We start from the raw sequence: 25,751 nt of genomic DNA on the forward strand, positions 1-25,751 counted from the left end.
AATTTTGTTCTTTTTATCCTCGAGGTATTGCTGCATTTGCAGTGCTTTGCTCAGCAGCATACTCTGTACAAATAGACCTTCATTAGTAAACTTGCTTCATCGCAAAAATAAAAAATAAAATTTTGCTTCATCACAAGAATTCTACCTTAAAGTTGGAATAGATCAAACTACCGACGATATGTTGTCGTCGGTAGCTGCAAATATCGGCTTTGAGCTTCGGAAAACCGACACTCTTCGATAGAGTGCCGATTACTTTTGCCTCGGTGCGGTCGCGAACGCATCCTAATGACTCTTCTTCAATCCCACCAAAGAGCATGGCTCCTGGCTGGTAGCCACAGGAAATGTCGTATTTCTGTAGCTCTTTCTTTTCGGCCTCGGACAGTTCTTGCCCGACCAGGTTCCGAAGGTCGAAATCTTTTTCCTCCAAAGCAGCATCGACAATTTTCTTTGCTTTGTCAGGCGCTGGGGCCATCACCTATTTTGTAGCTGCAACTGTTTCTTTTGTAGGCATATCCAATAGCAATTTATCAATTCCAGATAGTGTGCTCTCCAAGTTGGCAGCTTCGGCGGCAGCTGCAGCTTCGGTGGCAGCTGCAGCTTCGGTCGATATGTTTGCTTTGGTAGTGGCCTCGGCGCTTGCAGTAGGTGCTATTTTAGATGCCGAGGCCGATGGTGGCATCCTTTCAATGGCTTGCATTACGCTACCAATTCTTCGCTTCTTCAGCCCATTTGCCTTCTTTGTAGCCGAAGGTTCTTCTTTCTTCTAAAAAAGCTTCGTCAGTTCTAGTCCCAGAGGGCTTAACAGCTTGATAGGTAGAGATTCAGTCATTATCTTTAAAATTTCTACCACTTCGGCAGCTGGAGGTGTTGAGGGAGTCTCTTCTTCCTCTTCAGTCGCCTTCGGCTCTGGGGATTTAGCTTTTCTTTTCTTTAAAGCTGCCACCTTCGGCTCAGGAGTAGATTTTCTCTTCTTTAAAACCTTCTCATCCTCCTTCACCATCCTGGCAGCTTGTCTGCTCAGAACGCTAACAATCCTTTTTCTTTTTGCCTCTTCGGCACCCATGTTGAGCCGCTCATAATCAGGGTATTCAAATTTTAGAGCGTCCATTACCTGGTTTAACCTTTGTTTTGGCCGGGTACCGAAGGCTGCTGTCATTAATTGGTCTTCTTTTTTAGTGTATTTCCCCAAAATTTCATTGCACATAGTTTCAATCATTTCCAGCCATTCTTGGCAGGGATCCTTGAACTGTTTCTCAAACTTAAAACGATAAGGTAATCGAACAAGTTCATATTTCTTCTTTATCCCCTTTAGCTTGGGCATGCTCCAATCACTTGACGTCGGAGATGTCCTGTTGGCCAGGTATTCTTGCACCAGGTCTCTGGTGCTGATATTTTCAGCCACCACCCTAAATTCTACTACGACCAGTTGGCATGGTGACCCTAGCTACATGTTGCACAGGGGCTGAGTCATTCCGAAGTTTAGAGATAGCGGGCACATAACCATCGTCATCAGTTTCCCCCTTTTCTTCTCATTAGCCTTGATATAGAACCATTCACCTTTCCAGCCGGTTGGCCACTTGGTGCGATAGCTGAGAACTGGAGCATTCGTATCCTTGCGATACGCAAAATTGTAGCAACCAAAATTTTCATGTAAACCGTCTGCCCTGGCCTTCGTCTGGTAGTGCAACTCGTGCACTCGGCAGAATGCTTCAGCATCTGGGTCCATCATTTGGCTTCGGAGGGCCCAGATGAAGATGTTGAGTTTAACGATAGCGTTAGGGGTCAGCTGATGAAGATAAATTTCAAAAAAAATCAAAACTTCTCCTATCATCTTGTTCAGAGGAAACCGTAATCCTGCTCTGAAAGAACTTTTGAAAACCACTACTTCATCATCCTTCGGCGCTGGGGTGGTTTCTTCTCCGGCAAAACGAACAAGTTTTCTTTCAGCTTCTCCAAACTAGCCCAGCTTCATTATCATGGGCACGTCGGCTTCAGACACAGTAGATTTCTCAAAATCTAGGTGGCTAGGTTTTGATGGGATCAAAATGCTATAATCCTCCTCTTCTTCGTCAGCATTTTCTTCTTCAATATCAGCCTGTTCAACTTCGGCAGCAGGCGTACCTTCGTCAATGGTTCCCTCTGTCACAACTAAACCTGATCGTTTCATGACTTCAGAAATTGGTGTCGTCTCAGTAACTTCGGTTTCTTCTCCCTCACGTGACACCCTTGCAGTCGAGCGCACTCTGGCCATTTGATGGAATTTTCTCGATTTTTACGAAGATTGATGGTTCTTGTGCAGTTTTGATGAAGCTCACTCATCTGACGAAGTTAACTCTAAATGATAAAGTGATTGCTAGAGAGCGCAGTAAAAAAGCTTCGGCTATGGTTAAATTTTTTAACAGCACAACAGTGCGATGGCAATGAATGCTGTGGTAACTCTGCACCAACCCGTCTGTTTATATAGTGCTGAAGGAGGGAAGGTGAACCATCAGACCGCCTACACTCGCTGAACGGTGGACCACTCGGTACTCGGAACACGAACTACCAGATCGTCTGCATTCGCTGAACGGTGGACCACTTGACGCTTGGAGTATTTTAATCGTTTCTCGGCAACGAGCTCAGGGAAGGTGTTTTTCGGACCATCGGCATTCCGAAGCCTTTGAGATTTTTCGCGGATCGAGCTTGTTACGAAAAACGATCCAATACCACGAAGGGGCTACTGTTGGGGGCCTTCTTCTGCGCCGAAGGTCCTCTAAGCAAAAACACCTTCGGCTGGACGATATGCACGAAGACATAACGCTAAGGCATATGCCAAAGCTACAACCCAGAAAGCTTCAGCATAATGACGCGCCTTGAGACAAAGGGCGGCACCGACTTAAAGAGGAAAAGACCGTTCAGTCCCTGATAGTTTGTGTCACATTTGTAATTTGTTATCAAGGACATAAATGTAATTTCGACCGAGCTGCGTCCCGCGCCTATAAATAGGTGAACAGTAACCCTGTACTGTTCACGCTGACTTGTGTTCACTCGCACGTCACGCCCGGATTTTTACCTTCTATCAAGCCGAAGGTATAAATGTAATTCGATATTGTTCATGCTTATTCATGATGATATAATAAAAATATCCTAATGATGTCATATAATTACTCATGTTATTTTCCATGTTTCATATGCTTCTACTTTCATTATTAAATACTGAGATGATGAAGGTACATCCTTCATAACCTTCGTCTGAAGATCATTATTTCCTAAGGGAGATAATGCTTCGAATGATGAAGGTCTTTAATCATTAACATTTTGTGTTGCCTTGTTCTTGACTCATAGCATTTGAGAACAAGTCCCCAACATCTACCACAAAAGAAGTTTTGAATCCTAAGTTCCAATCCTAACTAGGAATAGAGAGAAATGAACTTAAGTACTTGAATGTTATTGTGGGAGCTAAGGAGCAAATGTAGAGATGCAAACTCTAATGGACGATATTGGTATTTTTACCGAGGTATTTGGAACCGCGCAAGGTCTCGACTAAACATCGTTAGTTCCCCTACGCAAAGGGTAGCCCATGAGAGTGCCAAGCGACAGGGATGAGTAACTCCATAGAGAACCATGGTCCTTCTCTACTCACAAGTGGTGCTCCGCTTCTAGCTCCTTTTAGACGCTCCCCGCCAGCTTCACTATCGAGCTTCCGACCGAAATACCGCGGGCCTCGTTCGTTCCGGTACACGGTGGTGGCTGCACCACAAACGCGGTTGATGCAATCTTGCAAGACGATGCCCCATTCGATACAATTACAATGCCTCGTGCAAGGGCCAAGAGGTTTGTGGGTTGTCTAACCTTAGTCACACAACAAGAAACAAACCTAGAGCAAGCGCTAATGCAGTCTAACTAAGCTAAGCACTTCGCAAAACAACTACAATAATCACCGAGTGATTCTACTAAGCACTTGTGGTATGGAGCTATTGGAAATATGCCTCTATGCTTCGGGTATGTTTCTAGTGCTCCAACAACTCGAAATGGCTGTCTAGGGGGTTTATATAGAGCCCCCACTCAAAAATAGTTGTTGGGAGGAATCTGTAGCTTTTTGTCTGTGGGCACACCGTACTAGTCCGGTGTACCACCAGACCGTCCAGTCCGACCTCCATGTCAGCTAGTTGTTGCATGCTGTCGGCACTATCATCGGTTCTATGTGCCACCGGATCGTCCGGTGACCGAGCCACGTTAGTTGGCAACTAGCCGTTGTCGACCATTGGACCTCAGTCCGGTGTGTCACCGGACCATCCCGTTCATCAACTGCCCGAGAGCTGTTTGCAGAGCTCTATACGCACGCGGTCCGGTAAGCCACCGGTGTGCCAGCTGACAGCCCACTTCTTGAATCATCAATCTTCCTTTCTTGGGCTCTTTTGGTCTTGCGTATTGCATTTGTATTGAGTATGTGTGAGTCTTCTAGGAGTCTTTTAGGTCTTCTTTTGAGGTGTTGCATTTTTAGAGCCTAAGTCCAATCCACTTCGCATCATGTGAACTACAAAACACAAACACTTGGAAAACATTAGTTCACTAGTTATATTGTTCATCAAACACCAAAATCCCTTAATCAAATGGGTCGTGATACATTTTCCTTACATCACTATCCTACCTTCTATCACACTCTTTATTTTAATCTCTACTCTATAAACCATACGCTCTACAGTACTCCAGCAGTTTCTCTATCCCGCCTCCCATCTCACTCCCTATTTCAAACTCTACTACGTAAATAGTACACTACAATATAAAATTGTGTTTTGCATGTGCCACATACACGGTCTGCTGGACGCAGTAAGTGTGATGGTGCATAGCATTAAAAGAGGTGGCGGCAAAGTATGCATTTTCCTCGGATTTAAATTTTTGGTACGCAACCAAAAAAATGGAACAAAATTCGTTGAAGTCCACTGATTACGAATGTAATGGATTTTGAATTTAAAAAAATTATAAATTTTAGCTGAATTTGTAGAATTTAGACCGAAAGATGTCGATTGTGTTGGAAAAAATTATAAATTTTGACACGATTCTACACTAATTTCAACCTTGGTCAAAGTTCCCAGTTATTTTCATTCAATAAGTGCTAGTTTGGATAATTAAATCTTCTACAGGATTTTCGGAGATTGATAGGAAAATGAACTAATTTCGCACTTAATTTCTGAGAATCTCGGAGAGGATTTAAGTTTCTAAACTGACCTTAATTATAGAGATTTAGAGGCATGTTTGGACTTGTTGCCCGCCTCGATTCATTAATCTACGGAAATATAACTGGCAACTTAATATTCAACGTGTGTGCGCAGTTCCAAGCGCACATGTCTCATGTCTGATCTATTGTAACCACTACATTGCCCTTATAGTAGTGCTAAGAGACTAGATCCACTACATTGTCCTTATGCAATCAGATCTATTCCCCAGATTCAACAAAGATTTTCGAATCATGTTCATCTCACAACTTCCACTGCTACGGAGTCCAACACCGGACATCAAGTTGACCTGTGATTCTGGAAACCTATTGGCATTCATGTCTCATAGCGTGGGGCACATACGAGGGCACTCTGGCTCTCCCTGGGATTTCGAGCGCGGGCTGCTGATAGGTGTCCTTGCAAAGTCAATGCTAGGCTTCACCCAAGATCCAACTAACTCGGTGTTGGTGCTATGTGCTTCTAAGGGCATGTACAACCCAGATACGGCTGCACGGTACTCCAAGTATAAGACACAGCTAAAACACAACATAATACAGTGGTCGTGTCTAAAACGTGTGTCTTACCATATTCATTGTACCAATCAGAGCATTCAATAAATTAAAGTGACCAATCAGCTAGCCTCCTGTCTCGAACATAGAGCTAAGACACTGTGTCTTCGTCAAGATACATGTCTTGAGTTTTTTTACATTAACCCCCCTAGACACACTCTAAGACACAACTTAAGACACTCATTGTACATGCCCTAATCTCTCTTCTCTTCTGTCCGTAGTTACAAAGCCCACATCAGCTCATAACTAGAAACTACAGATCGAATGGCACTTGGACTAGTTTAGGGCTCCCAATGCAACGGTGTGGTTTCGGAAGGACGAGTAGAATCTACAAAAAAAAACAAGTGTTTTAAAACATGCAACTCATACTGACCTTCCTTTAAACTCAACAGGTTTTGAAATGGAATCACTCCCTACCTTGACGAGTGGGATGGAAATAAGATGGATCTGTAGATGGCTGAGCACTCTGATGACTCTCTGGGATTAATAGGTTGGGGTTAGATTCTTTGTCCTTAGATTTATTGTCCAAAATCTTCTGGCATTTTTACCATATATTATGAAGCCATTGGCTTAGATTATTAGCCTCAAGTTCATATATTAAGAGCATCGCCATTCGTGGCGTAACTGTTTCAGCGGCTGGAGATCGATAAGCAAATTATTATTTAGCGTGCGTGCGCAGTTCCAATCGCACATGTCCTGGTCTCTATTGAAACCATAATGGTTATGTGTATTATTGAGCCATACTGTATGTGGGGTCTAGCAAATTTAACGAGGTAGTTGATTCATACACCTTATCTTGTGCGACCCTCTGATTCATAATCAGTTTTTTTCTAATCTATTATGATTCATTTTATATCAATATTGCAAAATCACAAGTTCGATATTCATATTCAGCTGTTTAGCTTTCAAGTTGATGTCAAAAGACCTCCCTGGACACAATCCAAAACTTTGCATTCTAAATGTAAGAATTTTTTCTTTGCATATCTAACGTTATACTCTAAGATATAAAACTTCGTAGTTTAAAACTTTGCACTCCTAATTTATTAACTTTGAACTACCGCATTACAAACTTTGTAACGCTATTTCAAAAACTTTGGGATTTCAAACTTTGAATCTTAGGATTTTGAAAACCTAAAGTTTTGAAATCTCAAAACTTTGCACATTTAGACTGTAATTTTGTAATTTGAAACTTTGCACTTCAAGTTTTTGAAATGTACACTGCCAGGTTTCAAACTCTATACACTAACGGAAACACGTTCTTTGCCCAGTGCTCAGAGGTTTGCCAAATGCAAAATCTCGGGCACTCGACAAATATTTTTTTTGCCGAGTGTAACTCTTGGCGAACAAAGACGCTCAGTAGCGATTCTCTTTGCTGAGTGCAAAACGTTCGGCATATAAACTCTCGGTAAAGCCAGATTTGTCGAGTGTCAAACTCTCAGCAAATCTAGGCACTCGACAAAGCGCCATGAACAGCCGTTAGCAGCTAACTGTCGTTAACTATGTCGAGTGCCACAAGAAAGTACTCGGCAAAGACACTGTCTTTGCCGATTGTCACCTGCAGACACTCGGCAAATCATGTTTTTGCTGAGTGTCTTTTCTTGGCACCTGGGCAAATTTTATTTGATTTTTTTTCTATTCCCCTCCAACTTTTTTATATTATGTTTCTACAGTCTCTAGACATGCATGTTCAATTTTGGTACATTTATCAAAGTGTTTGCTATATTTATTAGATTTAGTCAATTTAATTGAATTTCTTTGGGTAATTCAAATTTGAACTGCAAGTCACACGAAAAATGGAAAACAATGAATGCAAAAATGATATTCATGTTATTGAGCACAAGTTATGGCCTAATTCAGGAATAGACTAGAAATTTCGAACATCATATTCACAAAACATGATCGTTAACTTGTGGTCCAGTTATTTTTAAATTGTATAAGGCACAAACGAAGTCAGAAAATCATGACATGGTGCGGGAATATGATACCCTTCTTAGATAGGGTGCGTGAAACATATTGCTCGATTTCATTTCCTGGTTCAAATAGAAGGTACTGTCATATCTAGCTCATACTTAGTTTTTCATTTGAGGTTGCTCTCACGTGCAAATAATATAACAATCTAGCGTGTTTGAGCTTGCAGGGCCAAAAATATCCATCTATGAGTGACGAGTTGAGACAAGTAGCCAATGATTTTTCCTATAGGACATTTTCTGCGTATGACGTTAATGGATAATATTTTCGTACAACAAGCTATGACCAAAAGTCTGCTTAATCGAAAAACCACATGTTCTATAGTTTTTATAGTTGGCCTTGACAAGGTCGAGTATTATGGAAGAATTGAAGAAATATATGAACTCAATTTTTATGGTTCCAAACATCTTTCTCCAGTGATATTCAAATGTCATTGATTTGACCTTGAAGTGACAAGACATACAAATTATAATTTTGGGCTAGTTAAAATTCAACATAATTCCATCTTACGAGGAGACGATGTTTATATCATGGCCTAATAGGCCACACAAGCGTATTATATCTCATATGCGTGCCAAACAAAAGAGCATATTAAGGGTTGGGATATTGTGTATAAGGTATCACTGCATGGCAAATTACCTATTTCAAACAATAAAGATTATAACTTAGACCCAAACACATATGACAAAGTGTTCTTTCAAGAAGATGTGCTAGAAAGGTGATTTGAGATATACTTAACTGAAGGGATCGGAATGGAAGTAGATATTGAAATGGTTGTTGACGAGGAGGATGATGAGGTGCAAAATGAGAATGACTTATAAATACTTGAAAAAATACATTTAGGCAATGACAATGAAGAACTTACGCCTTTAGATGGTGTTGACTATAAAATGGTTGATAGTGATAATGAGACTTATGATCCAGTTAATCCTAATCATGAATATTATTTTAATTGATGTAATACTATATTTTAGTTATTTTACATCTGTTTCTAAATATGTATTTTTACCTGTGCTTATTTGCTTACTCTTAATTGTAGGTGATTGAACAAATATGGTGGGTGATGGGATGAGACTGAGGAGGGGGAGCGGGAGCATCCGTAGGACGGAGGAGGAGATGCAGGTGCCCCAGCAGGATGAGGACGTGTACAAGCAGGTGGACGATGCAACCCAACAGGTTGCTGTCGATTCGGCGTAGCAGCGCGACGATGACGATGCGCAGGTGGACGAGGAAGAGGCGCAACATGATGCCTCTAGTTCTAGCGCCTCTGGTTCAAAAGTCTCCCTCATCGACTGATGCTTCGTGACAGGCGCTCGCTGATTCGACCTAAGGGGGAAAGGTATGTAACTTTATATATTGCCGCTACTTCTTCATGTTATATGTTCAAATTCAAAATAGAAACGAATACATTTCTTAATCACTCGAACATGTCTTAGACGGTTGTGGAGAATGTAAGTGGTCACAAACGCAACCCCAATAACATCATCGACCTTCTGTGCAGGGAACACTTTCTTAGGATTGTTGAGTACGGTGGAGTGATGGGTTCAGCCTATTCCTTCGACTACTACGCCATCGGCCCTGATGCAGTAGATCGAGACGACAGGAAATTCAATAAGGCAATCTGTGTAAACGGTCGTGCAAAGTACTGTTTTGTACTGTAGATTGCATTATTTACAGGGTGGAGATTAAAATAAGGAATGAGATAGAGAATGAGATATGCAATCTGGTGTTTAGGATTTTTTATATACATATTTGTCGTACAGTCAAGTGTTTTATAGATATTTCAGTTTTACTTAATCTATTATCTAAATTATAAAAATGAATTGAGGGTTGAAGAGCGAGAGTCTCTCCATATATAGAGGATGGATGAGTGTTCTCTATATTTAGAGAACATTTTAGAGGGCACTATTAGAATATATAGAGCAAAAAATGTTCTCTAAATATAGGGTAGGAGAGGGTTTACAGTTCAACACCGGAGTCTCTTACATGATAAAATGTTAGAATATTTTATGTCGTTCTAATATTTTTTCTATCTACCTTGATTTTGTGGTAGCAAGTTTAGGTTCTAAGTTGAGAACTGATGGGTATGGCCAGTACATCATGTGTATAGCCGTGTAAAAAACTGTTTTGCACTATAGATTATACTATTTACATAGTAAAATTTAAAACAGGAGATGATAACGAGTAAGTTGAAGATAACTAATTTGGGTCATCGGATGTCCCAAAAGATTAATCCTAAACTAAAATGGTATTTTTGTAGTTGAAGGACGTGAACAAATGAAATAAAATGATACTTAATCGTAATTAGTTAGTTGACGCAAAAACATCATTATTACATCCATAGAATTATTGCAAGACACCTTGCTGTAATACTTTCTTACTAGTCTAATACACATGCTAACGCTACGGTTCTGAAGAGAGGATGAGAAAAGGGCTGACGATGAGGGGGGAGGCAGAAGGGTATGTATGTGCGAGTGAGGATGAGAGGAAGAATAATCCAAATAATATTAGTTATTATATTTGAGTGACTAAGAAAGTAGTGTTATCTAGTGATCTGAACTGATTGTTTTTAGAGGGTGTTATGTTTGCGTGCAATTTGTTTGGTGGAACTAGAGAAGACTATGTGTGTGAGTGATTTGGATACGTGGGGTTTGCAAAATTTAAATTGATGGATTATATAAGGCCATATATAGATAAATAAAATCGTTTCATATAATAGTTAGATTTACATGTTCTTACACTATTTTTTTTACTAAAATCAGGTAAGGCAATAAAATAATCTAATAATAGTTAGATCAAACTGTACGATAATAAAATGACAAAACAAATAACCATATATAGATGGATGCCTTGTATATTTTTATATGTTAAAAATAGTAATTGCATCGGATGACTCGTACCAACAGATTAATTTAAAATTTAGTGGAATAAAGTAGTACTTGCTCCGTCTCAAAATACAATTTATTTTAGACTAAAAGTATAATTATTATCTATAAATGTAGTTTGTATGTATGTCTATAATTATTATCATGGAAAAAAACCAAACTATATTTTAGACGGAATGAGTATTTATTGAGAGGTTACGTAGACAGATAATGAGAGATGATGGTTAGTTAATGGTGACAAAAGAATTCGTTTTCGTCTCCATTTCTCACCACGAGTCCAGCCATTCTTCTCTCCATTTTTCTCTCCCCACATTAAGGATCCATCACTATCCTATACATTGACCAAGCCCCTCCCCTACCTGGCTAGTACCTTCCTCCAGTCTCTCCCAAACCGCGCCTGTTGAGCTGTCTCACAGTTAACTCTGTCATTGTTTCCCTTTTTCTTCGTTGCTAGGATCCGACACAAGAGTTTTAGTGATGATCTCCTCATCAACATCTATCTCCATCACAAGAAGAAGGTGTGGACAGGAAGACGACACAAGATTCAGGCGACACTCCCACCATTGCTGCTGACGGCGTCCAAATTGTCTTCTTTCTCCTCCTACCTGGCTGGCTGGCTCTCTAGATCGAATCACGGGTCAGGCGCTCCCCCTGACCAAGGCCATGAGCCACTACACCATGCATGCAGCCATCAACTACGCCGCGCTGCCACCCACGTCGCCGCTGCAGCTCCCCCTCCCGTACCTCCCTCCGCCTCCTCCTCCGCCGTTACCGCTACCGCTACCGCCGCTGTTGTCGCCGCCGCCACCGGCGGCGGCGTCCTCTGACGCGGGATTCCAGAACAGGATCAGCCCCAGCGTCCTTCTCATCATCCTGATCTTGGCCGTCATCTTCTTCGTCTCCGGCCTGCTGCACCTTCTCGTCCGGTTCCTGCTCCGCCCGGCGCCGCGGGATCCCGGCGACGCGTACGGGGGTGACGCGAACGCTACCGCCTTCCAGGGGCAGCTCCAGCAGCTGTTCCACCTCCACGACGCCGGCGTCGACCAGTCCTTCATCGACGCGCTGCCGGTGTTCCTCTACGGCGCCGTGGTCGGCGCCGGCGGGAAGGATCCTTTCGACTGCGCGGTCTGCCTCTGCGAGTTCGCGGACGACGACCGCCTCCGCCTCCTCCCCAAGTGCAGCCACGCGTTCCACGTCGACTGCATCGACACGTGGCTGCTGTCGCACTCCACCTGCCCGCTCTGCCGCCGCAGCCTCCTCGCCGACTTCCCCACCTGCGGCGGCGCCTGCAGCCCGCTGGTGTTCGTCCTCGAGTCCGGCTCCGAGGGCTCGGTCTCCGATCGCCACGACGCGGCGTCCTCCGCGCGCCTCAGCTTTGGCATGGAGCAGGAGCAGGCAGGGCAGGATCGGAAACACGTCGCCGCTGCAGAGGCAGCGGAGAAGAAGGACGAGGTGGTCGTTCCGGTGAAGCTCGGCAAGTTCAGAAGCCAGGCCACCGAAGGAGCCGGCGGCAGCGCCAGCCATGGAAGCCATGACGTGAGGCGGTGCTTCTCCATGGGGACCTACGAGTACGTCATGGACGAGAGCTCCCTGCTCCGCGTCGCCGTGAAGCTGCCGGAGAAAAAGCGCCCCGCGACTCGCTCTCGCATGCCGGGGCACCGTGTTGCCATGTCGGAGTGCGACTGCCACTCCAAGCGGGAAGGCTTCCGCGGATTCGATGCGCCGCCCAAGCAGCAGCAGCAGCTGTCGAAAGCGGCGGTGGACAAGAGGGAGAGCTTCTCCGTCTCCAAGATATGGATGCGCAGCGGGCCGAGGAGGAAGGACGTGCCCTCCGGCGCAACGACCTCGCGCCGCGCGTCGTCGTTCCGGCTCTCCTCGGCGCTCCAGCGCACGGCGAGCGACGTTGGGGCGACGACGGCGAAGCGCCGGGCGGACGTGGTGAGCCCCGTGACGGAGTCCGAGTACAACGTGTCGGCTTGGGACAAGAGCGCGAGCGGCAGCGTCGTGGATTGGGACGTCGAGTCCGCGGGCGGCGGGCACGGCCTCAGCTCCAGAGCCGACGAGGCGCCGTCGTTCGCCCGGCGGACGCTGCTCTGGATCAGAGGCCACCTGTGAATTGAACCGAAGCGAAGCAGAGATCTTGGCTTCTACCACCTTGTTCTTCCCCTCTGCTCTCCCGTGTAAGTTGTAGTAACTGTGTGTGCATGGATGCCTGCGATCTTCTCCTGCAGCAACAGATCGCAGGAAATTTGCATTGCTTGGCGAGTGGATGAAATGGTGGATATTTGTTCGGTAAAAAAAGGATTACGGCTCGAGATTTCTAGATTGTTTCGCATAGCATTTCGCAGTTGTGTGTAGTAGATTAGCTGTATTTGCTTTGCATCTTGCTGTACATTTGAAATTGCTTCGTAGGGTTTTATCCAGGGTAATCTATAAACCGAAGATCTGAAATGGCACAACCGTATACTGCATAATTAGCTGGAAAGACATGATCAGAGATTTGAAAGAGATGTGGCCTAAACAGGAAAGCTTAATTGAAACATAATCTTTCTGCGCATGTCAACACAAAACTTGAACTTTGCATAACAATTCAAGGAATTTCCTAGTCCGAACATCTGCCTCAAGCCACTCGTAGCTTCTCTCATTTCTTCATTTGCTCTGAATATTTTTTTTCTGAACTGGAACATTTACTCTGGATCTGGCTGTACAACAGCTCAGGGACGAGGAGCAGAAATTTGAAAACCCCAATTCCAGCTGCTCATGTCATTTATTCCTTGCCTTCTTCAATTGAGCAACACGCTACCGCCATCATTGCAGCCATGAATGCCGGAGCCAGTTAGTAGGTGCTCGACTTTATATACTCCTCGTCTCTTCATCATAAGAGTAACTTCTTGACTAGCAACGAGCCAAGAGGGACGATGTTTGGATTGTTCGTCGGTCCCAATATATAGTACTAAAAGATAACGAAAATGCTTTTAAAAGGGTAAAATTTAGGTTTTGACTAATTGCATATTCAATTGATCAATTCCTTAGTGCATGTATAACCCACATAAATGACCAACCTGTATTTTAAGAGGTCAACAATGGTGTAGCACTATGTGGCTATATGGGTAAGACACGCTTAGGTTGTGTCCAGCAGCATCTCCATCACTTCCCACATGCTGAAAAAGGGGTTCCTGCTTATTGTCTGCGTGTCCAGCATAGCACGAATGCAGATGTGAAAAAAGCGTGTTACTTGGTGCGTACCCTAAATCCGGGCACCCTCCCCGAATGCTTGCTACTCGAGCTAAAGCCCCTCCCGGACGCGCTCGTGACTCGGGAGCGCTTATTCTCCACATCCAGGACATCCGTCTTAGACTGTCTTCAGCAGGTAGTGTAAAATAGAGGACATGAAACTCTAGATGACTGTTTGGAGAATGTGATTTGAAATATGGAATAAGATATAGAATGAGATAGATGATCTCACTACTACAGCAAACCTCTGTACAGGCGGTTTGGTTCGCCTCTACACAGGCGGTTCCAGGAACCGCTTGTGGTGCACCGCCTGTGATGTAAAACAACATCACAGGCGGTCAATCAAAAACCGCCTGTGAAAGACACACATTACAGGCGGTCCAGTTCAAAGGAACCGCCTGTGATAGACACACATCACAGGCGGTTTCTTATCCTAGCCGCTTGTGTTAGCCACACATCACAGGCGGTTTTTAATATAAGTCCGACTGCATACAATATAAATCACAGACGGTTTTCAATATACAGATTCATATACAGAATTTTCAAACACAGATTATACACAGATTCACACAGATTGCATACACATATTTATACATATCAAGTTCCATAATACACAGATTCATCCACATATCAAGTTCCATCGTCATACACAGATTTATACACATATCAAGTTCCATAGACAACTAAACATCTCAAAGTTCCATAGACAACTAAACATCTAAAGTTCCTAACTAAAGACCTAAACACGGTGTGATATTGTGTACAAACTTAGTTCTGGGAATTGTTGCAAATTTCCATTTGTATTGTAGAATAGCCCTTGTTGATGAAGAACTTCACGGCGCATAAAGTAAAGCAAGTCTCTTACAACCTTAGCCACGCCGACGGAAACCATATCTCTTTCTAACCATTCAGCATTGATCTTGGATTTAGGAACCTGCAATGAAAGCAAAAAACAAGCAGTGCTAAGAGTAATGTGATGAGCAACAATATAACATAAAATTGCAACATAGACAATGATAGCGAACTTACATCCTCACGATTGACCATGTAATGGAAGGTGACACGACACCATTCGCATACATAATAATCGCACATGACAGTACCCGGAGGTTGTTTGTCACCATATGGAAATAATGATATTGACAAATTAGGCTTGTCCTCTGGATGTTCGCCGCCAACATCTTTCCAATAAAAACAGTATGCACTGCATATAAGAATAGCATTGTGAGATTAAGAATACATTTGTTAAGTTGTAATAAGTACAAGTGTGCAATAATAATCATACTTCTCTAAAATCTTCAAGAAGTCATTATACGTAGCCTTTTCCATTCTCAGTGAGTCGAAGACCACGACTTTACCATCCTTTGGAAAGATCATGATACAAATGTAGTGGTCACTATATAGACATAGACGAAAACACATGTTAAGATCACGTTTGCCATAATTTATAGTTCAAAATTAAACCATGTCGATAACTTACTTAAAGTGGTGCGGAGCTATTATTAAGTCCTTGCCATGTTGTACATGATTATACATGGCTCGTCCAATGTATGCCGCCATTACCTTCATTTTCTTTCTCTGATTCTGTTTGACGGCTTTCTCAAATTCAGCATCGTCCAAGTCTTTGTATTCTTCTCCATGCCTCCGAGCAACTTCTTTGTAGCGAGCTTGGGATATCATCAACGGGTCAAGAAACCATGTCTTAAGTTGTTTCTTCTTATCATCCATGTATTGCATCCTATGTGTAAAAGTGTTAATCGTTAGACTCTCGTTTATGTGTGCGTGTACAAAACTAACAAATATGAAAGTTTAGAGGTACTTACAAGCAAAAGAGGGTTAAGTAGTTGGTTTCCATCCTTTGTCGGTGGTACAACGACCAGAGATCGTCAAAGAATAAATGCTGCACAGGATCTATATGATCATTGCTCCAAAATGCATCTTCTGGCACAACAAATATGAAGTCCTCGAGTTTGTATTTGTTGCTAGCCACCATGTACCACTCATGCATTCTAATCTCCGGAGTCGACAACTTAGAAAGTTGCACCGTCGTCAAGAACGGCCTCCCATTCACAAATTTTGGAGGAACATCCTCCTTCTTGTATACCGAGATATTGGTTTTAAGACATAATGATTCTCGAGTATGAATCATTCCATCTTCTTCCCATACTTCGAAATTGTCTATTTGGGACCGTGTGCCTACTCCATGAGATGCTGATTCCGCTTTTGATTGATTTGTCATAACTCTCCGCAATTTATGCAGGTAGCGTGACACTGATTCTGACGGTTTCTTGACATCGTCAGTGGCGATTCGCTGATGAATTTTCTTTGAAATAGTTGGCCCTTCAACATTGGTGCCAACCTTTGGTTCCTTTTTGATGTTGACGTCGACATTCTGAGGAACAATTTTGTCTACGTCCCCCTCGTCGAGTTCCTTCGCAAGAGGCGATATGATTGTTTCAACGATTTTTTTGGAGGTCGGTGTCATATTTTCCTGCACCATGGGGTGTGGAATGATCGAACTATCTTTTTGTCGCATTGGTGTTGAATTCGGCTCATCACCCAACTTGATGTCGCGTCGATGCCAAAGGACCAACTCGTTCATTGCCTCCTGCAAAGTTATGATCCCCTCAACTGGAAAATCTATCTCCCAATCTTCACAACCACTGTCTGTGATTTCTAGAACTTGAACCACAGCATACTGTGGCGGGACAGGATTATCCTTGTAGTTAACAAGTCCTGGTTTTGCCAAACTAGTAGCAGCTTGCTTTGTTTTTGTCCCAGATCGATTGATTGGAATATGAAGAAAGCAAGGCTTGTCCTCAACAATATCGTCTACAGGGTACTTGGTGAAGTCTTGCACAGATCCTACGCTGCTAGGGACTATAGGTGGACTCATGTGGCTTGGCTTGAGTTCAAATGATATGCATTCTGTTTTCTTCATTTTGTTCATCACGTCATTAATAGCCTTTTGTACCCTTTCATCAATAGTCTCTTCAAGGGTCCTTTTCGACTTCTCGTGTTTCCTATATGACGACGCATACTCTGGAAACGCCTCTCTCCAGGAAATCTTAGAAGAGATTCCCCGAGCCCGTCCAGTGTGTTCAGGATTGCATAGTGCTGCAGTTAGTATGTCATTCTCCCTCCGAGGCTTAAATTCTCCTTTTGTTCTCTTATTCGAAATTTGAGAAGCTTTATTGAAGCGACCAAAAAGCACGCGAATTTGCGAAAGAGCAAGGAGATATTATGTCCGTGCATCGACTGTGATAATAAGATAGCTTGGAGAGATACATGAATAATCCAATCACATCTGCTAAAAAGAGGGTTTAAAAACAATTACACGATATGGTCAGAACATGGTGAGTTGGGTCCGTGTGAAGTGTGTCACACCCGTTTTCCAAGGGCAGAATCGGGTGCATAACATATGTGTGCCAGGATCTATTTCCACACATATGTTGACGTCACAAGTGTAATATATCAAAAGAACAATGCATAAAAGCGTAATTAACGATTATATTAACATATTACACTTCGAACAGACATAATGTCTTAACCTTTATTCATCAAAGTACAGCGAACATGGACATCCATCCACAGGAAGATGACCGGGGGTATCACTAGACTAGCATCCATGGAGTTCAGCATCATATCTTCATCTGCAACTTCTGATCAAAATTAAGCAAGGGTGAGCTCACTTATGGTCGGGGCTCAGCAAGTGGGGGAAAAACTAATGCAAGTCTAACAAGGTGAGGCTGAGGTTGAGCAGTAAGCATTTTAGTTGGTCAACATTTTATTAACAACACCTGTCTTACTAATAAGTGTGAATCCCAAGTATTCCCTTTAAACAAAGGTACAAGAGTATATCAAAAACACTTAAGTGAAACCACTTAAGCAAACCATTGGCAGATCATCGGATCTCGATTTATTTCCATCTTCAAGTTCAATTATCATGTGAGGAGTCCAGGCTGCTCATAACCGTGAGCACGGCTGATATATCAGTTTTACACTCTGCAGAGGTGGCGCATCTTTACCCATGAGTCGCGATTCCCTTCTAGCCCGGGTTAGCTAGACCCGTATTCACTTCCAAGGTGAATGGCCAGGGTTTCACTACGAGGCTTCTCCCTAGAGTCCTCATTACGCAAATGCTGGAAATGGTCAAACTGCATAAGGCACACCTACCGTAACCAACTTATAGTCCAGACTACAGGGTAAAGCTTTAGGAACTATGCCCGTATCCAATCTGCCTGAGCCGGAACTATAAGCGCTTGCCAGATGCCCCCGTTCCGGTCGACCACGACCAACACCCAACATAAGACTTCCCTAGTTATTTAGCCAAGACCAGAGCCATGATAGTTCTCATGGTAGCACTGTTTTCCCGGGTGGTCACTCCATGTTCCAATTAATATGCAATAATCTTGTTTAACCATCGGGTTAACAACAATAGAGTAAACTTACCATTTGGAACATTTATATCATAAGCGGGAGTGACTGCATAAAGTTAAGTTGTAGCAATAGCATAGCTACTTGATTAAATTATAATTCCCAGGTTTGATCAAGGAATAAGGTTGGAAAGGTTATCTAAATAGGTAACCCGTCAAATTATGCACATATATCCAAAAGTATAAACTTTATTAAATGTATTGTTTGGGATCAAACAGAGTATGCAGAGGGAGAAGTCCACTTGCCTTGCTTATTGAAAACTTGAGGACTCTTCCACGGATCTGAATAGATCTTGATTCTTAACTACTAGATCAACCACTGAATATCACACAAACAAACAAGAAGAACAAACACCACTCAATAACATACCACATTCACCATGCGTAAAGCTAAAATAAAGCTTAACGAAAAGAGCGTTCGCTTTTTGAAAACATCGTAAGTAATGGTTATAATAAAAAGGTATTCTTTTCAAAAATGTGTGATCTATACTTTATAAACAAGACATGAGCTTAAAAATATCTTAATTAAAATCTACAAATATTTGGTTCACCAAATTAATCTTTTATAAAACGTTATATGTGATATGTCTAAGATTAAGGGTTTATAAGACGATAAAGCACGTTATAACGATATAAATCCTTTTTAACCTTTTAGAGAAGATATATGTTATATATCTAAAGTTAATGTGTTATGAAATACTTTATTAATTTTATAAGCATTATAGAACGTATTATAAATCATTGTTAAACCTTCACTTATGACAAATTAAGATATAAGTCTAAATAGGTTTTATGTGAAAAGATCATTATTATTAAACACCTATTTATGGAAGTTATGGTATATGCTTTAAATGAACTTTTATGTAAAAGACAATGAATAAGCCACTATCTTTTAGTTTCATTAGAAATTAGAAAGTACATGTCCTATACTCCTTATTAAGAAAGCTATGCATAAAACAATATATAAATTAACATTTTAATTATTATTAAAGAACATGAACACTATTTTCATTAGTTTATTCTTTAGGGGAACTAAGTGACACATATATAAATAATATGAACTAGTTTTAATTAAATGATTACTTAAGCCTATATAACCAGTTGTAAATCAATACAAATCTAATTAACTAGGTTATGAGGGGACATAATTACTCTATTATTTATCTTTACATTTAGTTTAGAAACATATGACCTAAGAATGAATATTATATTCATTGGTATGTTATTAACTCTTGTTTTAGTTATGATGATATGAGCACTTAATTAAGCCATTATATAATTATTAGAAAAGTTATATGACCTATTACTTTTAAGTTTCTATTTAATACAGCTATACTTAAATATCTATAATGAATCTTGTTAAATATGATAACTATTAAAAAGGTTATTTTAAAGTTAGAAACAAGTTATGTAATTCTTTAGTAAGAAACCTATATCAACATACTATCAATTTTTTTATTAGAAAAATATGAGCGCCTAATTAAATTATTATAAATTCTATCCTTTCGGTTTTCTTCCTTTCTTTTCTAAATAGAATTTATACGTATAACTAAAAATTGTTTATTTAATTCTTCTAACATTAATATACTAAGAATTAATTGTAAATTATTAAATGGGGCTTTTAATAACCTATTCATGATTATTATGACATAAATAAGCATTTTACTATTCTAAGTAATTAAGTGCTATACTAATGAATATATTTATTATAAATAGTAACAATCTATATTTTCATTCGACCGAAAATATGTGGCTTAATTCCTATTTCAATTTCTTATATCACCAAAGTTATACTTCAATACTATCCGGTTATAGCTCCACATACTAAAGCGAAATCAATTATAAACAATTCGAGTATGAAAATCACTAAAGTAGTGAATAGTGACCGTGCTTATTTTTGGAATTATAAAATCATACGCATTTTCAAAGTATTGTCGCGGGTTCGATTTTGACTACACGTATAAAACAAAATCTCTACAATCATATACGAATCACCAAATCGCATCATCATAATATTACAACAATAATTCACAATAAATTCAAAATATGATTTAGAAAATAAATATTTCGGGGTTGTCTTCGACCTTGTGTTTTCGTTCCTGCGCAGGGATGAATGTCGACGAGCGTGCTGCGCGGATGGAACTCCGGCGGGGAAACACGGACGGTGAACACGAGCTCCGGCGAGGAACAGCGAGCTCCGGTGAGTCTCCACAGATGGTGGGGCGGACTGCGATGGCGTGGTCGAACTCCGGCGACGAACAGCGGTGAACTCCGGCGAACTACACTGCGAGAGAGGGAGGCGCGAGAAGAGAGAGCGAGCTCGAGCAGGGAGAAGGAGAGGGCTCGGCTGGGATTTTATAGAGAGAGAGGGAGAGCAGAGGTCGTCGGGGTGAGGAAACGGTGGCCGACGGCCATTAATGGCGTTCATTATCTCTAATGAAGGAGCGAGAATACGTGGGAGGGAGTAACGGCGGCATTGAAACTCCATTAATGTCGGGACGACGAACGGACACATAGAAGCTCAACTAAGGGGAAATGGATGCCGCGGGGTCGCTTGGTGTCGCGGCTCGGGCATCGGACTTTGGCTCTGTCGCGGGCGGCACTTCGGTCCTCGGCGCGGTCGGCATCGGGCTCCTGAATGTCGTGACTTGAGCACGCGGGGCCCGCTTGGGCGCGGCTGCTCCTGGCGAAGGGGCGTCGGGTTCGCGGACGCAGGGGCGCGGCGCGCTGCTGCTCGGCCGAGGTCGGAGGGCGTGCAGGGCGGTGCAGGGCCCTCGCGCGGCGTCGGGCTCGCGGCAGGGACGCGGCTGCCGCGCGGCACTGATGGGAGAGAGAGGGACGCGAGGGGAGAGAGAAAGCTGGGTGAGAGAGAGAGAAACGGGAGCGCGTGAGAGCGACCAGGGGCGGCGGCGGCTGTAGGGAGAAGGCAATGGGCGGCAGCCGGTTAGGTCAGAGGGCGCGCCTAATGGGCCTAATGGGCCATATGGCCTGCTAGGGTTAGGTTTTCTTTTTTTTTCTTCTTTTTTTTTCTATTTCCTTTTCGAATTTCGAAATACACATTTAAATAATCATAAAATTCATAAGAATCAAACCAAATTATTTATAAATAAAATGTTAATTCTTGGCTAATATTTATTATATATTTTTTTGTGAATTTTTCTTTAAGAAGAAATGATATTCTATATTGAAAATCAATCATGAGCATTCAAAATCATCCCAAAGGCAAATAAATAACGAACACTTAAGAGAAAATTAATTACCATAAATATCATTATGAACTAATTGTATTATTTTTATTTAATGATTTTCATAGTGTCACAAATCTACCCCTCTTAAAAAGAATCTCGTCCTCGAGATTAAGAAAGGCTAGCACGAAAGCAAGGGAGATACATGGTTTATTTGTAGGTTCTCAGTTCACATTGAACTCTTCTAAACTTAAGGAACTTCCTTACTTCTCTGCTCCGCAATGAATGCTAATCAAGCGACCTTCATCATCATACTTATAAAATGGTGGGTCCTCTGAACTATTGCTTAGGTCATGCTTGGCAGCTTTCTTCTTTATTCGGTCTAGACGCTTCTTGGGGCATTCGCGAATAAGATGTTCTCCATTTTTGCAATAGTAGCAAGCACCTCTTGCTTTGAGTTCTTTGCGAGTCAACTTTGCTTGACCAACAGGGGGTGAGGGTTGATTGGGTGTCTGTATCTCATGTAGCTGAGCCTGACTTGATTCTTCTGTTTGGGTATCCATGTGTTTCGTGGCTTTTGCTTGTGGTTGAGGTGAACTAATCATGTATCCAAACATTTTTCTATTCCTTTTGTTGTTCTTCATTCCTTTCATTGAATATCTCTGTGACTCATTTTTCTCGTTCATAGTTGTTAAGGTAGAAATATTGTCGTTGGCATCGTTTACTTCATTTCCGTTGGGGTTCATCATCTAGTCAGAGGGTAAAAGAGTTAGTGAGACAAACTGCATAAGAGGATTGTACGATATGAAGATAAAGGGTGGACACAACTTTTTGATTTCCAAAATAAGATTCGTCAAGGAACAAGGATGGTTTCAGATTTCTCCTAGCTTCATCATACTACAAGAGTGTACAAGTGTTATAATCCTTAACAGAGATCTTTTGAACTTTATAGATTTCAGAGCATGATATCCAAATCATCTTTCTGATCCAAGAGTATTTCTTTGAGCACAAATTTGAGAGAAAGACTTGAGCGGGATTTTACGGCAACTAGAGTATCACATTGTTTGCATATAGCAGATGACACCACTTTATTTTCTTTATAAAGAGGCAAAACACAATAGGTGCGAAAGATTCTCCAAATTTATTCATATATCACTTAGCACAATTACAATTTCTCAAAGGGGCAACAACTTGACATTTTTTTCCCGTGAGACATACTCCTTCTAGCTAAATAATATAGTATTCTTCCTTGTCCGATGCACCAATCAGAGCTGGAGGTCGGTTGTCTTCAACTACTATTGTTTCTCCAGATGGAGTTTCCAAGCACATGGTTTTCTCAGTATGTTGGATTACCGCCTTAGTTCTTTGTAACCAATTCTTTCCAAGAATCACATCCTTTCCCATTGATTCTATCACTAGGAGATCAGCTGAAAAATCTATCCCGTTGATTTTAATACTTACTTTCGGACATATGTAGTTCGCTAACACTTTCCTTTCAGGTGTACTGATGGTCTTTCTTGATCTTAAGGGGCACTTAAAGATACCATACTTTGTTGCAAACTGGGCACTGATAAGAGAATGTGTTGTATGAGGATCATACAACACGGTGGCGATGGTTGTGTGAATGACTAGTGTTCCAAAAATTACTGCATCATCATATGGAATGGTTCCTGTCACTGCATAACTTATCTTTCCTGTGGTCTCTTTCCGTTGTTTGTTCTTTGTTGATGCATGGGTTTGAAGGTGTTGTCTTTTCTTTTGGACCTTATTGATCTCCACATCCTTCTTAGGACAACCATTAACAAGATGGCCGGTATCACCACAGCCAAAGCAAGCACGACTTGATAAGTTACATGGTGGAGTTGTCTTTACGTTGTTGGTAGAAGTTTCTGTGCATTTTTGTTCATATTCCATGTCTGAAGACTGAGATAGCTTCATCTCGGAGGTGATCTGTAGTGAACTCTTCTCAGGACAGTTTCGGAAGAAATGACCTTCACGTCCACATTGATAGCAAGCTTTTCTTGAAGTTATTTCTTGACTTTTTCCATGTTTTCCTTTTAGTTTCTTGGACCTGATGCGACGACGAGGCTGAAACTGTGTGCAAGTAATAGTCCATCCATCAATGTAACACTCATGTGTTTCTCCTTGGGGCTGGGCATCCTTGTGATGTTTCCTTTCTGGAATACTTTGCAATTCATCAACTGACAGTGCATTAGGTATGAGAGAATCTGCTGTTAGTTGTTCTTGGGGAGACATTTGTCTTTTAATGCCAGAAAACAAAATCCGGTTCTTCTGTTTTGTAGTTTCACTTTCGTTTGTACTGATCTGGCGACAAGGAATTCCATAGTACTCGCAACAACAACATGTTCCAAGGTCACTTGTTTGTTGGTTTGGTTGTTCATCCTTTTGTGTCTTGAAGGTCTGTTCATCAATTGTTTTATTTATAGTGTTGTTTTGACTTGTCAACACACCGCATTCTTTGCATTTAGTGACATCACTTGTAGTTGACATTCCAAGGTCTGACATCTATATGGGTATGGAAGAATGGAAGGGACGAAAGGGTTGAGCAAAGACAGATTATAGAGAGCAGAGAAAACCCATCTATCTAAGGTTTTTCCTAGCTAATTTATGCCATTGTGGACAAAAGTCACACAATACACCGACAATCATTTCAAAGAAACAAATCAAACATGAACACAAAGGACAATGAACTCAAGCATACCAGCACAACACAATTCAATTCTACTCATTCAACCAAAACAAAAGGTGAGACAAGGTTTGGAATAAGAAAGATATTATAAAGTCAAGGAGTTGAGTAAGAATTATCTAGGAGTTAGACAAGACATATTTGTCGGTGGTCAATAGTGAAATAAGATAATCATGAACCATTAAAGTCAGGATAAATGATACAACCAAGGAGATAAAGTGAGTTAGGGAGAAAGCATTATCAAGGGGAGAAGTAGAGAGGCAAAGGTTTAATATATAACATGGTAGATATTGCACAAAGGGGGCAATACAATGGCACGAAAGCAAAAGTGTAAGAATTTAATAGGGAGAAGTCATTATCAAGGAGAAAAGTAGAGAGGCAAAAGTTTAATATATATCAAGGTAGATATTGCGCAAGGATGACAATACAATGGCAAGAAAACAAAAGTATAAGAAGTCAAGGGTTATATAGCAATATTAGGGATTAGAAAACCACTTATAATATAATATCGCTATTACCGATCTAGTCGAAAATCTTAATACTAAAGAACTATCCTATCAACCTAACCAAGAAGTCTAGTAATAGATCCAGGGGATCCATCACAAAACTTCTTCCAGAGTGGGGATAAGATAGAGAATAGGGCATCATCGATAGCTTCGAGAGAGTTTCTTCTGGCAAACTTCGCTTCAAGTTCCGCAATCCTAGCTTGATCATCTTGCAATGCTTCTGAGTAGAGTCTTCTGATAGACCAAAATCAGACTAGAAGAGTTGAAAATAAAAGAGACGAGTTTCGATATAAAGTAAGTTTTTATGGAGGAAAATATATCAAGCTTTGAAAGACTGACTGGGCTTTCCATTTCTAACTAATCTAGCGACCTACGGTCACATTGCTTTGATACCACTTCTGTCACACCCGTTTTCCAAGGGCAGAACCGGGTGCATAACATATGTGTGCCAGGATCTATTTCCACACATATGTTGACGTCACAAGTGTAATATATCAAAAGAACAATGCATAAAAGCGTAAATAACGATTATATTAACATATTACACTTCGAACAGACATAATGTCTTAACCTTTATTCATCAAAGTACAGCGAACATGGACATCCATCCACAGGAAGATGACCGGGGGTATCACTAGACTAGCATCCATGGAGTTCAGCATCATATCTTCATCTGCAACTTCTGATCAAAATTAAGCAAGGGTGAGCTCACTTATGGTCGGGGCTCAGCAAGTGGGGGAAAAACTAATGCAAGTCTAACAAGGTGAGGCTGAGGTTGAGCAGTAAGCATTTTAGTTGGTCAACATTTTATTAACAACACCTGTCTTACTAATAAGTGTGAATCCCAAGTATTCCCTTTAAACAAAGGTACAAGAGTATATCAAAAACACTTAAGTGAAACCACTTAAGCAAACCATTGGCAGATCATCGGATCTCGATTTATTTCCATCTTCAAGTTCAATTATCATGTGAGGAGTCCAGGCTGCTCATAACCGTGAGCACGGCTGATATATCAGTTTTACACTCTGCAGAGGTGGCGCATCTTTACCCATGAGTCGCGATTCCC

At 41.5% G+C, this 25,751-nt stretch overlaps 1 protein-coding gene across 1 annotated transcript; it reads left to right on the forward strand.

Moving 5' to 3' along the window:
* The first annotated feature begins 10,993 nt into the window (after positions 1-10,993).
* Positions 10,994-13,051, forward strand: LOC100273075 (RING-H2 finger protein ATL13). Its single transcript, NM_001147524.1, has one exon. It carries the CDS (start codon positions 11,281-11,283, stop codon positions 12,730-12,732), a length of 1,452 nt encoding a protein of 483 aa, NP_001140996.1. The 5' UTR covers positions 10,994-11,280; the 3' UTR covers positions 12,733-13,051.
* Positions 13,052-25,751: the final 12,700 nt, after the last annotated feature.

This window comes from Zea mays, chromosome 4 (genome assembly GCF_902167145.1).
Source record: "Zea mays cultivar B73 chromosome 4, Zm-B73-REFERENCE-NAM-5.0, whole genome shotgun sequence".
Taxonomy (NCBI): domain Eukaryota; kingdom Viridiplantae; phylum Streptophyta; class Magnoliopsida; order Poales; family Poaceae; genus Zea; species Zea mays.